Source organism: Meriones unguiculatus, chromosome 3 (genome assembly GCF_030254825.1).
Source record: "Meriones unguiculatus strain TT.TT164.6M chromosome 3, Bangor_MerUng_6.1, whole genome shotgun sequence".
Taxonomy (NCBI): Eukaryota; Metazoa; Chordata; class Mammalia; order Rodentia; family Muridae; genus Meriones; species Meriones unguiculatus.
The window spans coordinates 124,294,015-124,309,730 of NC_083351.1; the positions used below are offsets into that span (position 1 = coordinate 124,294,015).

A 15,716-nucleotide genomic window follows, 5' to 3' on the forward strand; every position below is an offset into this window, starting at 1 on the left:
GCTTTTGGATATAATGGGGGGGGGGGAGTTCTAGAAAAATTGCTAACAGCAATTTTCAAAAATAGGGAAGCTCAAGCTGTGGGTTCAATCCCAACCAAACACGTAAACGCGTGGCTTTGCGCACCTGGCAAAGCCATTAGTAAATACACCAAATATGGAGTATCGCGGAGGCCCTGATACTTCCGAGGCATGGGCTCACACCTTCACCCATGATCCTGCTTACTTATCCCTTAACTGACCTTCCTACCAAAAAACACATCTCAGGTCAACTTTCCGGCCTTGCTGCCCGGGTGCTTTTCAAGCGGCGGGGGCCCCTGGCCCGGCGACCACATTCCATCAGGGCTTCCCTGGCCAGGCCTCGGTCCGCGGGCGTGAAGGGGGTGTGACCGCGGCACCTCGGCCTTCCTCCGCGGCTGGCCGCAGCGCCCGAGAATTACTTCTCCGGGCTGCCTGGGGAGGGGACCCCGGGGCGAACAACCGTCCCCACCTCAGCGGTCGGAGTCTGTACTCCCGAGGCGGGGACGGAGGCCCACGTGGCTTCCCAAGTCCGGGTCGCAGAGGCCCCCCCGCCCCCAGGCAGGCTTGGGGCGCCCCACTCCCGCGCTAGAGGACGGGGGGGGGGCGACGCCACGGGCGACCGGAGGGAGGCCGTCGGGCTCGGAGGGTGCCCCGTGGCCCGCGGGGCTCGGTCGCACCTCCACCCCCACCCCGGGCGCCGGCCGTCCCCGCCGGGACCCACCAGCTGCTTCAGATCCTCCTCCGAGAGCTCCGCATAGCGGTACCGCTGCTGCTCGAACTCGTAGCGGGTGGTTTTCGACACCACCACCACCCGCGAGGGGCGGAAGCCGCAGTCGGCGGGGCTCCCACCGCCCGCCAGCTCGCGCGGCTGCCCGTGCCCCAGGGGCCGCCGGCCGTCTGCCCCCGAGCCCCGCAGGGCCGCCCGGCCACCCGCCACGCGCCGGCAGCTGCCCAGCAGGAAGCCCCGGTAGCAAGTCATGGTCCGCGGGGCTGCGGCTGCACGATCGCGCTCCCCGCCGCCAGCGCCGAGCCGGGCGCGCAGAGGTTAAGCGCGGGGACGAGCGTGCCCGGACGCGGGCCCGGGCCGGGAGCCCCCGGGAGGGCCGGGGAGGAGGGAGCGGGGCCGGCCTACGGGGGCCGGGCTTTATTTGTTTGTTTATCCGTTTGCCCTGCGCCTGCGCAGTGGCCTCCCGGCCCGGCCCCGCCTCCCGCGCCGCCCCTTCGCGGTGGCCGCTCTGCGCCCGCCCCCAGGGCGGCTCTGACAGCTAACCCGAGTTCAGGAAGGGTTGGGAGCCCCGGGGCGCTGCGGGGATTGGCCGCGGCCGGGAACGGGCCGGAGCTCTATTTGGCGTTTGAGCTGCCAGAAGAAATCCAGCTGGAACCGGTCTGAGGCGGCCTAGCGGGTGCGGGCGGAAGTTTGAGCGCCTGGCGGGAAGGCGGCTGCTTGCGCACCTCTGCGCCTCGGTGTTTTCATTATTGCCTAGCTCTCCGGGCAGCTGCCTTGCCTGTGCCCGCGACACTTTAGCCGGCGTCTGCTGGACGGCGAGTGCGTCCACCTCCGGAGGAAGAGCTGAGGCCGCTGGCCTTGCCCCGAGCGGCGTCGTTGGCGGGGCCTAGTGACAAACGAAGATGACGAGCCCTTTAGAGAGGAATTACAGATACGGGACAGGATCACTGAGCTCAGAGACCTCCGCGGCACGAGCCTGTGACCGCCAGGGCCCAGCAGCCTAGAGAGACAGTGCTGTCAGTGAGACACGTGGGGGTTAAAGAGGGAGGGAGGCTTGTCCTCGTGAGGGGTGCGTGTCCGTCTACACCGGGAGATAGAGGAGGGCCGGACTGAGGGGTTAGAACTTTCGCACTTTGCACTTTATCCTGTAGGCGGCCCGCAAAGGAGCGAGTTCAAAGCAGTGTTTGATGATTATTGATCTGGCTTTGGAATGTTGGGAGGTCTTGGAAGCCAGAGCAACGTAGGACGGGGGTTGGGGTTGGGGTGGAGGGTTGCTGTCAGAGTGTGTGGGGACAGTTACACAACCATAGACATGGGAAAGTTATTCTGAAGGAAAATCCGTAAGACAGTACACATCCAGGTTTGTGGCCCCTGCCCCTAAGGTCCTTGCTGTACCACCCACTTTTCTTCGCAGCCCTCACACTCCTGGTAAATGGCCTCCGGATTCCAGGCACGCGTTTTCAGAGATCTCTGTAAAAGACCTGTGTTCTCTCCACGCCACAGAAAACTAGTTTGGACTCCCACTCCCAGGAGCCTTATTTTGGATCTCTTGTGCCTCTTTCAAAGCATTGCTTCATTACACCATCTTCCCTGGTGTACCTTGGATTCTCTCTCCCTGCCGGATTTTCCACCTCGGTTCTTAAACATACCCGTGCCTATGACCGTTAAAACGGAATAAAGGACCTTCTAAGCCGCAGCTGTTTATTTTGCCCATCAACCCTTGACATACTCGGTGGTCCTCAATCTGAGGCTCTCAAGCACTTTGGGGTCACATATCAGATATTTACTATTCATAAAAGTAGCAAAATACAGTTATTTTGCTACCAGAAGTAGCTGGTAATGATAACTTTATGGCTGGAGGTCACCACGACATGAGGAACTATATTAAGGGGTTGCAGCTTTATGGAAGGTTGAGAAGCACTGGTTCTGGACGGAGTACTCTGTGAATTCTTGCCACCAACCTTTTCTTTTTTGATGGGGAGTGGAGCAGGGGTGGAGGCTCTTAGTTGTAATCCATCTTTGACCAACACTTCATCTCCCTCTGCTTACTTTGCTACTATTTCCAAAGTTACCAAATGACTCGATTGAAGCTCAGAAGATGCTATTTGGTCCTTAACTCACTTGGTTTTGTGGAACACCGGAGTGGCTCAGATCTTTCTGGAGTATTTGGCTCTTATTTCTCGGCACACCAGTCCCTAGGGGTGTTCCTCCCCCTCTCAGCCCCCTTTTGGGTTTTTCCTAGACCTGTGTCTGGGGTAGAGCTCCTGCCCTGGACTCAACATTCTGGCTCCTCATGTCCTCCCCCACTCAGCTCTCCTTGATGAATCCGTCCGCAGTTGTGTAATGCAGTACTTGGGCCTTGAAAGACTGACTCAAATCCCAGCTTTAGTGTGTATTTACTTTGTGAACCTTGAACTGGTTCTTTGCTTAACCTTTCTGAGCCTATTTTCTCATTTATAAAATAGTAGCTACCTTGTAGACATGTACATAAATGAATACCTAAACCTATGTTCACTGTAAATTAGACCCTACAAATATTAGCCCCTTTGTCTTAAATTATTTCAGCTATTACCAACATAGTTATCCCATATTATTCTCCTGAACTTCAAATCTTTATTTGTAGCTTATTATAGAATGATGGCTCTACAGTTCAAATATACAACACATTATCAGTGGACACTAAATTGTATTTGAATGGAACACCGTAACAGGTGATGGCAATTGAATGATAGAGTCTTTGTTCTTCAAGAGCCTAAAGATTATACAGTGGTAGTGTTTTACAGAGTGCTTTATAAGAGGAACAGGTTTGGGGAAATGTCCTGGGAATGTCTTGAACTAATATATAGTAAAATATTAGTGTCATCAAGGAATTCTGCAGAAGAACAAGCATAAACAAAATGTACAGACCCAGTAATGCAGCAATTCTGAATTCCTTGTGAATTGTGAGCAGTAGACAGTACTTGGAGGCAACACTATAGATACAGACGGGGGAAAGTCCATGGCAAATGTTATATCCACACTAAGAAACTTGACTTTTATGCTATATATACTAGAAAGTAACAAAAAGGACAAGATGGCATAATTAGCTTTGAAAAAATTATCAAAAGAAACATATGAAGTATAAACCCCCGAAGAGATGTTCAGTCATACTAAAAATCAGAAAGATATAAATTAAGGTCAGAGTGAAATAGTTTTTATCCACTAGATTGATAGAAATTAAAAAATCCTAGGTATATTCTAGTTAGAAGACTACCAAACCATGAAGACCATGATAGGCTAAACCATTCATCAATCACCATTACTACAGTTTATAAATACTGTCTTAGAAGTTCTAATATATCCTTATATTCCAGCTTGATAAAAAAAATCAATCAGTATACTACAGTATATATAGTAGGTATGATCTGACTAATGCAAAACCACAAAACTCATGGAATGATCCAAGCAGCTACATGATAGCCACATCTTAAGCAAATGTTACTGGTCCTAACATTTTATGAAAACACTGTCACTAGTAATCTGCAGTTTGCAGATATGCAGAGGTCTTAAGATGTACTCTTTCCAGTCTTTGCAACACTCATGTACACGTGACTCTGTGAAAGCTACATACCTTCTTTATAACATCTCTATATTCTAGGACTTGTATAGATATTTCTCCCTGAGGTTGAAGGCACCTTGCTTTGGTGCTAGTGGATGTGTGTGGAGGTTTGAGAGACGGCCCCCATACATTCCAGCATTTGAACACATAGTCTCTAGTTGGTGACACTGGAATAAGTTATAGGCCCTTTAGGAAGTATGTCAGGGGCTTGGGCTTTGAAGGTTTGTAACCTGGTCCCACCTCCAGTTCACTCTGCTTTCTGCATGTGGTTGGGGACGTGAGCTCTCACCTTCCTTCTCTGACTGCTTGCTGCAATGCTTCCGCACCATTACCTCTCAGGAACTGTAAACCCAAATAAAGTCTTCCTTCTGTAAGGCCCCTTGCTTCTTATACTTTATCCAAGCAACAAAAAGTAATTACTAATGGATGTAAAATACTTTATAACAAAACATTTAATGATTCGTAATTAAGCTAAACATTTGGAGTAAATACTATTGAAAGAATATTTCTCTTATCTAAATATAATAAGATATATAATTCTATATAAAATTAGGTACATAAGTAATTTAATAAAACTAGCTTTTATGGAAACCCATAATACAGAATTAGCCATCACCTCTCTGAATAACTTATGAAAATGAGTATTCTTGTATTATTGATTACTTCACATTGAAAGGAGACAAAGGATGTAGAAAACCCAAAAAGGCGGGGAGGGTGCTAGATGAAGATACAAGATAAAGAAAAACTAGAAAGTGTTTCTTTTAATCAAGATGGAGGAATGTTGCACTATATATCTTGTTTCTGCTCTTTGTCACTGTTTCATGATCCAGAAGTTTTCACTGTCTGTCTGCCTTGCTGACATTCTAAATTACTGGGGATCTCGTGGCATTTCTGCATAGGCTACAGGTCTGTTTCTCCTTTGCCATCTGTACAGAAGACCAAAGAAAATCAGTAGATTTGACTTACATTAAAGTAGTTGAGGCAGGCAAAAAAAAAAAAAAAAAAAAAAAAGTTACTTCATTTCCATTCCAGTATAGGAATAAGAAGAAACATGCCAAGAGATAAAGATTTCCCTGCTCTCTGCTTCACTTTACAAGTCATCATAAGGAATCTTACAGGTGAACCAATACTTTGTATCTTCTTCAAATGCCTTCCTGATTGTAATATGTTTCTAGTAAAAATTCTCCACTGGTTTGTATTCTGCACCTTTATAAACAAGGGTGGGGGGTAGTGTTTATTCCTTCCCCTGATGGTAAGTGCTTTTCTCTTTATACCTTTTCTCCTTTTGAACACATTAATTAAATCCTACTCCAAAAGACCTCATTCAGCTATTGTCTGCTAAACTTTAAGATTTGAGCTGACGTTTGGTGAATAATATGAACATGCAGATACTTTTGTCATTAGGAAGGCAATAAAGCAATGTTTACTTTTAAAATATATATTCACGTGTACTTCCAAAGAATATTTTCTTCACTGTAGCAGTTTGTAACGTTACAACTTTATTACAAGTATATCAGGGTTCAGAACATGTTCAAAAGCCATTTAGGATCTTGAATCTTTCCTGTAATAAGATTGTTTGCAGCTACTAATAAAATAAAATATGGCCCTAAGAACTGAGACTGATTTTCATATGTGAGTCATAAAGTAATACCAAAAAAAAAAAGCATAAAAACATCTGCTAAAAATTGTTGAAGTTACTATACCATACTGAGGGGATCTGAGATACTCATCTGGCTATATATGATACATTGTTATAAAAGAGCTTCTGCATGCCACACCTAACAAACTGCTAATGACAATCACATAAATAAAGCACACTGATATTTGGCTTTTGGATATTTTTGACACATAGGTACTATATTACATTTTGTTCAATTATTCAACATCTCTTGTGAGCTGACTGAATCAAATACATAAGATGCAATGGATACAAGTCCACAAATGGGCACTTTTGTAAAAGAATTCTTACTTGAAAATATGTATTAGAAAATTCAAAGTGTAAGTGAAATATACATTTCTCAGAAGATAAACATAATTTAATAAAATGCCTCACAGTTATAGTATTTTAAAGATACAACTGTAAATTTAGTAAAATATTTTTTCTATAGCCAGACAACATATGATTAAAATACTTTGTTTAGATATTTATGAAAGCCAACAGTTTTACTTTTAATTACTATATTCATCAATGTGATGAGTAGTCCAAATTAGTTATCAAATCCTATTCTAGATTAATCCACAAAACTATGATTTTTTTATCTTCTGAAGTTCATTTCTTAAATTTTGCACACGATAATCAAAATGTAAAACATAAAACTTTTAATTACAAGAAATTGTGTTTCTTTAATTTAAAAATAAAAACAAAACCTCGTTGAGGTCTGAATAGAGTCTTCTCAGTGGATGGTCAGGCCTTTCAGTAGCGTGAGCACTCTTCCTCTAGCAGTCCTGTCTGCTGTAGAAGAGTACTTATGAGCAGACAACGGACTGTCTGTGGCTCCACCTTGAAGGGTCTGTGATCAAATTAAAAGATTTCATCACATTTCAGGGCAAGCAGTAAAATCTAAACACCTGTGTACTGCTGTTTCTGTTTCAGCCATAGTTCATTTGTGAATCCTGACACAATTTTAAACAGAAGTAATTTTTGTCTTAGTCAAAGAAGGACCTTAATTTTAATACTTACACAATTTAGGTGTTTCTCTATGGAGTCAAATTCCAAAGGGGGAATAAACAAGATTTTTAGGACTTTAAACTAGATTGACACGCATTCCCCATTGCATATATTTCTAATTCCATCAGTTATAGACAATAATAGACTAGTACAAGGGAAAACAGGCATAAGTAGTGGTTACTTTCAAGGCAGCGATGTAATACTTTAAATTGTGAATATAGTCTCTTGTGGTATTTACAGTCAAATGACTTACGGGTGTTGCAGGGAGGCTACCTTGAAGATCACCCGTAAAAGACAGAGACTTTTCCAGCCCACTCCTGGATCTAAACAGCCAGACTCCAACCACCACTCACTTAAAGCAGTTTTACTACTGAAGAGCCCCTTCAGTATGCTAGCCTATGCTTACAATGTTGCTTTTACAATGACCTAACACAAGAATTACTTACCTGATCCATTTTTAGTGACTTGTAGGAACTCATCCTCATCCTCATCACAGCTCTCACAGCTGAACTGCTGGAGGCCTGCATCTGACTGGCTTTCAGCTGGACCACCATCACCCTGCTTGCTGAGACTTCGAAGGGCAATAAGGCGGTGATGTATTGCTGCATATAAATAACCTATGTCTTTGGCACCAGCCTTTGTGGGAAAAATTAAGTTGTTAAGACTATTAAGTGATGAATAAATGTAGCCGTGCTTACATATTTTCCATCTCTTGCTGTCTATAAAGGAAGGAATTCTCTTACATAAACCTGGGAGGTAAATAAATGCCAATAGCCCAACATGTTAAAAAGTAAAGCTGATTCATTTAACACCAAATTGGATCCCAAAGTAAGTAATGCTATGAGATCTCAATCCGTACATTTTAAATTGAGAAAATACAGTTTTGTAATTTCAGAATCCTGTTTGAATGTAAATCTTTAAGATGGTTCTTCTGTTGCCTTATGCTGTAGAACATGGTGGTTTTAAGGACATCTGTTTCCTCCCAGCACTTTACTTACCCACCCCTTCAACCCACATAGCTTCCTGGAGAAGCAAAGCTCCTGAGGAGTCGGTGACATTTTCAGACATCATATTTATCAAAACTTCTCCAAGCTAATTTTGAGTTGCCATTAATACAAAATTGGTGACAGCAGTAGCTGAATATTGGCACATCATTAGCTGTTGTGTTTTTATTCCATTTATATTAGCAAAAACAACTAGTATAGAAATATTCATCCCTCTTCCCTTTATGGATGAGAAAACTGGGTGAGAAAAATAAAAGGGCATGTTTCAACATTAAAGCACTCATTTACATTAAGAAAAATTAATGTTTTGTCATCATTTTAGCTGTTTAATCTCAGCAGCTTTATAAAATATATTGTTGCCTTCATTTTTCATGTGAGTCAGTTTTATGAAGGCTAATTTATCTGGAGGTAATATCGTTTGTACAACATGACACATGTATAGATACGTATTTAGTTTATTCCTGATTTTATTGTATTTACACATACATAATGAGACATTTTGTGGATGGAGCACAAGTCTAACTATAGCATTTAGTTATGGTTCATATACCATGGGTCAAGTGTTGAGCAGCTATCTGGTGAATGGGGACACAGTTAATCTCCATGTCTTCCATAATGCTTTACCCTCTGAAACCCAGTGGAAAGGAAGGTTTCGTTCATAAGTGATAAATAGGAGTTATTGTCTTATTTTAACTTCTTTGTATTGCTGCTGATTGAACTTACTCTAACACTTTAATACTCAAAAAGTAACTTGTACCTGACAAAGCACTTTAAGTTAATAACATTTTTAGGTTTTATAACATACCATTTTACGACTTACTCCAATATCATTAGGGTACTCCTATTTTTCAAGTCTTCCTGGTCTCAGGCTATGGGGAAAATCCAGCTAGAAGGGGAAGGTCGGGGATGGCAGGAAGAAGGCTTTGTTCTTGGCAGCTCTCTCGTATCTGTAGCTTGTGTTTGAGGTCAGGCATTCCTGCCTCAGGGAACAGCTCAGCTGTGCTTCCCTCCCGTTACCCTGGAGATTTACTCATGTTCAGAATTGGAATTTGCTGTTGGACTGGTTGTAACGTGCTGTCCCTGTGCTTTTCCATTCCGCGCTGGCTCCTTTGCTGTGATCACAAAGCCGCCTCTATCTGGGTGGCCTCATAAGCGGCAGGTTGCAACCCCCTGGGAGCCACTTTTGACACTGTTGTCACTGGAAACTTAGAAGCTTATTGACATAATTTTAAGAGTAAAGGAAATAATAGGAAAAGATATCCAAATTCTTAAGAATGAGGACCGATTGATTAATATTGACTTTGGGGTCAATTTGAATAGATGTTAGGCCATATTAGATTGTCAGTAGCCATAATGAGTGACTTATTTCTTTGCCAGCTTTGCAGATTATCACAACAAAATGGAAAAATGAATAAGGAATTGCAAAAGGCCGATTGTTATATTAGTAGGATAACCACTCATTGTTGAAATCTGTAACTTACCTGAATTAAAAATACTTTTATACCATCAGCTTCTAAATCCGTTGCAGTTATTCTCAAATTTTTTCGACTTGCTCTTTGAATCCTCATCTGAGCCCAGAGCCTGCTGTTGAGGACCAGCCTCAAATTGCCTTGGTTTCGCATGACTGTGAGGAGATGAATAACAACCCAGATTGAAGTTCATAATGTCTTAACCTTAAAAAAATTCATAAACATTTTTACGGAAAAGTTAATCCTGGAGATGTTTTTTAAGCTGTGTTTTCACTAGTGAGTGATAATTTAACTAGATTATAAGTTGATTTTCAAACTGGGCCTTACATTAGGGGAAGTTTATTTATTTACTTACTTTAGTTTCAATGTTAGAATTATATTTTTTCTAGAATGTTTAAATTATTGAATTTAAGGGGCGTGATGACTTGACAATTGTCTAAGAAATGTTTATGTTGAAAAGAAAAACAAACAAAATGTTTTAAGTGTTCAAAACATTAAATCAGATAAATTACAGCTCAGCAATGCAAGAGAACACTACAAATCCATTAACAATACTAAAGAGGGCACTCATGTGGGGAGTTAATAATGGAATACTATGTAAAAAATGCCAGGTCAGTATAGCAATGAACCACAGCCTGGACAGTCTACACAGAAGTGTACAGAGAATGACATCCACAGAATATATTCTGTTAGCAAACTGTATCTAGAAGGTAGACGTGATAGTATCTTATCTATTTCTAGGTTGATTTCTTTTTCTCTTTCTATAGTGAGTCCATATCACTTATATAATAACAACAAAAACAAAAGATGTTTGGGAATCCGAGGCTTAATTTTTTTTTTTCTGGCAAACAGTAGAATCAAACCAAAGTGCAGAACAGCCAGTCCTGTCTGGCAAATGAAATGTGATTGCATTATTTAGCAACCTGTTTGTCCATACAAGGTTGAAAACCCTGTTCTTGTTCTTTTGAAAACCCTGTTCTTGTTCTTTTGGCGGGAATTCTATTTCTCCCTCCTCCCCCCCACTTTGAGCTTGATATTTGATTTGATTAGATTTGTTTGTTTGTTTGTTCAAGACAGGGTTTCTCTGTGTACTCTTGGCTGTCCTAGACTCACTTTGTAGACCAGGCTGGCCTCAAACTCACAGACATTCGCCTGCTTCTGCCTCCCAAATGCTGGGACTATAGGTATGTGCCACAATGCTGGCTGAGCTTGACATTTGAAACTGAACAAATCCTCATATGCCCAGGTCCAGATTCTAATGTAGTTTCCTTCAAAATTTTGACCTCTCTGAACTGTCTGGCAAAAGAATTCACTGCACCAACCCTCCAGCCGAGGCTCACCTGGGCCTCTGAACTAAAGCCCAGTGTGCTCTTGGATGCCAAACATCTAAAATCCTTTCCCAGTGTCTGTTCACCCATCTGCTGCAGGGCGCAATAGTCACACACTTGGGTGTATGAAGGGGACAGACACTGACTCTTCACCCCAGCTCCATGCTGTGCTTGGATGCTGAGAATACATGATGCTTCAGGTGTTTCTTTCCCGAAACTCTCCATCTTGCAAAGTTATTTACTTTCCACCCCTTCCAATACCAACGAATTTATTCGGGTGTGTGCTTAGCTTTAACACCAATGCTTTCCACACAGTGTCCTGCCCAACTTTCACAACTGAATTACAGTATCTCTGTGAATGCTCACAAACACTGAAAAAGCCGCAGGCTACAATTATTCACATTTTGAATTCCTACGGTCAAGCCGTTTCTTTGGGGTTGCTAGTCAGTGGTGGGATGAAAATTGGAACCAGGCTGGCTGACAGGTGAGCCTCCTTGAAATGCAAAGCTCCGAGAGTCCATTAGAGATCTCGTTTCCGTCATCAGGTCTATGGTCGTGTTTTATAATGCACCTACGCAAAGCAGTGTGCACCTGTGAAGCATTTTGCCCCTGAAAGCATGGCTTACTTTACAAGATTGTCCCTTACTTAGTCTTGACTGTAGTGTCCCGCAGTCACTGCTTGCTGTGTCATTCAGTCTCAGAATCCCCCTGCCTCTTTCAGTCCAGGAGTGTGTTGTTTTGTTGAGTACGAAGATCTTGCAGTTGATCTAAATGACAGTTTTTTTTAAATGTCTGAGACATTAAAATCAGATTAAATTATTTCTTATTCCCTAACAGTGTTATATCTGTCTTTTCTCATATTAAATTATTCTTTGTTAATGCCTTATAAACTAGATTTTGAGATTTATTTAACTTTCAAGAACATGCAATCTCCGAATAGTTCAAATTGTAACATCATAAAAGTAATAGCACAGAGTGAAATGAAAAGGGTTCCCAACCCTTGCTTTCCATCTTCACTTCTGTAACAGGTGGCCACTGTTGGATTTTATTTATCCTTTCAGAGATGTTTGTAGGTATTCATACATACATACATACATCATCTTTTTCTAAAACTATAGGATACTGTGCATACTTCCTGCTCTTACTGAATATATCATACAGAAGCCAACTTCTTCATTAAACTTGATATTATCTTGACCATATAATGTTATTTTAAAGAAATGAATTATGGAATGATTTTCATGCTAAGTGTTTCAAACACAGCACACAGACATGGAGAACTGTGACTTGATAACACGGGTCCCTTGTGGTAATTTAATGGTCACCCATTCTCAACTACATGCATAAAAAGTCATATGTACATCCAGATCCAAAGTGTGCCAGGGATTGGCCCCTAGCAGATACTTCCATTAAGCCAGAATTATACCTGGAGATGTGTTTACTCAGAGTGAAAGTGTCCTTGGCTCACAGTGGAAATAGTGGAGTAGAAAGTGTGGGAGAAGACGGAGAATGCTGAAGGGGGACTGGTGCCTTTAAACAGCAGCGAGGTTACAGTAAGTACCCTGACACCACTCAACCTAAACCAGACACCTGTGAGCTTCTTGACTTTAACAAGCCCAAACCTGTTCATCTGAAACTGAAATCCAGGCACCTCTCGGTATTAGTAGACTTAGCCACAGTAATGGCACTGGTTGTAAGAAGTAGAAAACAGGACTCAAGTTATTTTAAAATAGGATCCTAGCCTCCTGTGTACTCATGACTCTAAACTTAGGATCCTTACTTCTTTCTTCCTGCAGGACTAAAGTGAGTGATTATAAAACTAAACACATATGTGCGCGCTTGCACACACACACAAGCACACTCACACAAGCATGAATACATGCTGCACATGCACACACAGAGAATTTAAGAAGATAATGCTATTTTAGTTTAACAGTGAAATTCCTACAAGCCTAAACAGGTTTTATTCCAGCAACTTCGTCTTCATGAAACTATTTCCATCTATTTTTGAAGGTGTCTCCGCTGATGTTAGCTTTAATCTATATAATACCAGAAAAAGCAATACCTAGCATACAGACCTTCAACACATTATGTTCTGTTTCTTCTCCTGTTATGACATCAATTTTCTCAAGCAAGCATTGTTGTGATGGCTTGGAAGAAAAAGCAGCTGCTGATTCAATTAGGGATATGTTTTTAATAGAGTCTGTTTCAAAGAGAATACAGGAGGGAAAAAAAGTAAAACTGTTTTCTCTGCCATGAAAGTTATTTGTTACATCTTCTACCTCCTCTTTTAAAGGTCAAATTGTTAGAGTGGATTAAAGCCACCTAATTTACTCTCCCATAGGATTAGGCCAATAATTTTAAAGTTTATATCATAACTTAATTATGTATTTTAATCCTTGCCAATTTTATTTTAAATGATGGATTGTAGGCTTTTAAATTTGTGTGGATAGTAAATAAATGCCATTAAAAAAATAGGAGACAGGGGGATACAGAGATAGCTCTGTGGTTTCAATCAGACTGTTTTTCCAGGGGACCCAGCTTCAATTCCCAGCCCCCACATGATGGTTGTTGTAACACCAGTCCCAAAGCACCTGATGCCCTCTTCTGGCCTTTTTGGGTACCTGTTGGGGGTTGGTCTGGTGCTATGTAATCTAATGCTAAATAATGCCAGATCCCCAAGATCTGGTTGTTACCCAGACAAGCACATTCTCACATACACCAAGTGATGTTGTGTAAACCATGCTCCCCAATTTAAAGTTGGTTGGTTAATAAAATTAGCTAGGGGCCCAAAACTGGGCAGAAGAGAAGTAGGTAGAGCTTAGGTTCCCAGGCTTGGGGTCAGATAAGTACTATAAGGAGAAGAGATAGCAGGAGAAGAAACCGGAGAGAAACAAGTTGCTATGGGGCAGCATGGACCACAGAATGTGCCCATGAGGGCTGCTGGCCTGATGGAACAGAAGCAGCCCAGGCAGGAACAATTGTGGCAAGTATTGCAGGGTATGTAGCTGGGAAAGAGCAAGTTAGCTTAGAGGGTTGATATCTACCCAGATATGGTGCCTTAAAGCCTTTATAAATCTAAAAGGCCTCTGTCTCCGTTATTTGGACTAGTTGGAGTAGAGAAGTCCTCTAGACTCCAAGATCCCTTTTCAGGTACCAGATATACATGTCATGCATTGACATACATGCATGTAAAATTAAATGTCATGCACATTAAAAAAAAATAGGAGACAGTGAAGTTAAATATTTTACAAACAAAATAATTCTTACTTGAATTTGAAGCAGTGTTAGGAAATTTCAGCACAGATCTGAATGTTTTTTCCTTGGCATATGAGAGATTTTGAAGTGGAGGCTGGGTGAGCTTTTGAGTGCCCTGAGAAAGAGAAAATGCACATTGTTTAATCTTATGCCTACATCTTTGGAGTAAGCTAAAAGGATTAATTTTCTTTTTCAACAGAGCACACCAAACACCACCTACTGTTTTTGTTTCAGGCTCCCTCTGTGCTCCACAGAGAACTGGGCATTGATTCTAACCTCAAAAACCAGAACCCACTCAGGGTTAGGGCTGGGCTTAGGATCAGGGTTAGGGTTATGGGTCTGGTTTCAGGAAAAGAAGAAAACCTTGAAAAGCAGGGAAGCAGATGGCTTTCACTTTGTGTCTCACCAGGCTAACCAAAACACCATTCAGTTCTCTTTCAGTGTTTTTCAGGGACCCAGAGACTCACGACTGGTTTTCTTCTTCTGTCATGTGGTCCCTCAGACCAAACTCAGGTCGTCAGGCTTGGTGGCAAGTGTTTTACTCTGCCACCTCCCTAGCCCACCGACAGTCACTTTAAAGGCTGTGTGTATCTGATGCGATATGAGGCTAGATGAAAAAGATCAGCAACTATGCTAGTCACAGCTGAGTGTGTAACCCTCTGCAGAACAATGACCGTGGAACAGTGCTATTCAAGAACACATTCAAATCCTGCCTTGATGAGTCTTCCATGTTATTTAATGGGAAATCAGTATAATCCCTAAAACAAGGTAATGCTGGTATGTAATCGTTTTCACTTCAAGACAGTAGAAACACTGGCAGCTCAGGAATATTAGTGACTCATTCTAAAAGCACACAGTCAATCGACAAGTCAAGAATGCATCATGACCCCATATCACAGGGCTCAGCGTTCACAAGATCAAGTAGAGGAAAAACACAAACTATCCAGATAATTCCCATATCCTTGGGACATACACTCTGAGAGAAATGGGAAGCTCTAATCCTTTCATAAGCCACATCCAAAATGCCCATGGGATAGAGTGACAATTCTCCCTCAGGGACCTCTGTGGTCCCAACTACAGCTTGTTCTCATAGGTCTCCCTATCTCCTTTCCTACAGCATAAACCTCCCACTCACACCCAGGCAAGAAACTCTAAAGCTTTGCATAACTGCTTAGGTGGACTTCAAACCTAGAAAAAGAAAGTCCAAAAATGAACAACCCTGCCTAAATATTGTCTGGACTTTCCCTCGGAGCTTGCTTAGTTCATTCTAGTTCTGATCCAAAGGTGTGATCAATATCTTTGATATTGGTGGCGTTGCCCTTTTTAAATTTTTTATACTGTCTGATTAAGATTGTCTCACTATTTAGTGCGGGCTGGCCTCAAACTGTCTATCCTTCTCCCTCAGCCTTGCAGTGGTAGGAGGAAGGCATGGGCCAGTACTTCCAGGTGGAAGTGGCCTTCTTGGGAGCGACAGAAGGGTACTTTAAGCTAAAAAGCCACAGAATTATTCTTGGAATTGAGAACAATTCTGAGATATGTCTACACCAAGCAAGATCCAAAGAACAATAGACTTAGGAAAAGCCCTAAAAATCTTGGAATCAACTAACTCTGAGAATTTTTTTAAAAATTTTATTAGCATATGCTAA

At 42.2% G+C, this 15,716-nt stretch overlaps 2 protein-coding genes across 6 annotated transcripts in view; both read right to left on the bottom strand.

Moving 5' to 3' along the window:
- Positions 1-1,148, bottom strand: part of Nadk2 (NAD kinase 2, mitochondrial) — a 40,721-nt gene extending 39,573 nt beyond the window's left edge. For both annotated transcript variants that reach the window (XM_060380484.1, XM_060380483.1), the window contains exon 1: positions 740-1,148. In XM_060380484.1, coding sequence (XP_060236467.1) covers positions 740-997 — 258 coding nt within the window. In that variant the 5' untranslated portion in view covers positions 998-1,148. The remainder of the gene's footprint in view (positions 1-739) is intronic.
- A 4,673-nt stretch (positions 1,149-5,821) lies between these two features.
- Positions 5,822-15,716, bottom strand: part of Ranbp3l (RAN binding protein 3 like) — a 51,384-nt gene continuing 41,489 nt past the window's right edge. For 3 of the 4 annotated variants that reach the window (XM_060380480.1, XM_060380481.1, XM_060380479.1), the window contains 6 exons: positions 14,083-14,185; positions 12,891-13,015; positions 11,459-11,579; positions 9,497-9,639; positions 7,458-7,647; positions 5,822-6,853 (listed from right to left, as the gene is read on the bottom strand). In XM_060380480.1, the coding sequence (XP_060236463.1) occupies positions 6,810-6,853; positions 7,458-7,647; positions 9,497-9,639; positions 11,459-11,579; positions 12,891-13,015; positions 14,083-14,185 (726 nt within the window). In that variant the 3' untranslated portion in view covers positions 5,822-6,809. The remainder of the gene's footprint in view (positions 6,854-7,457; positions 7,648-9,496; positions 9,640-11,458; positions 11,580-12,890; positions 13,016-14,082; positions 14,186-15,716) is intronic. The other variant, XM_060380482.1, reaches the window with a different exon arrangement.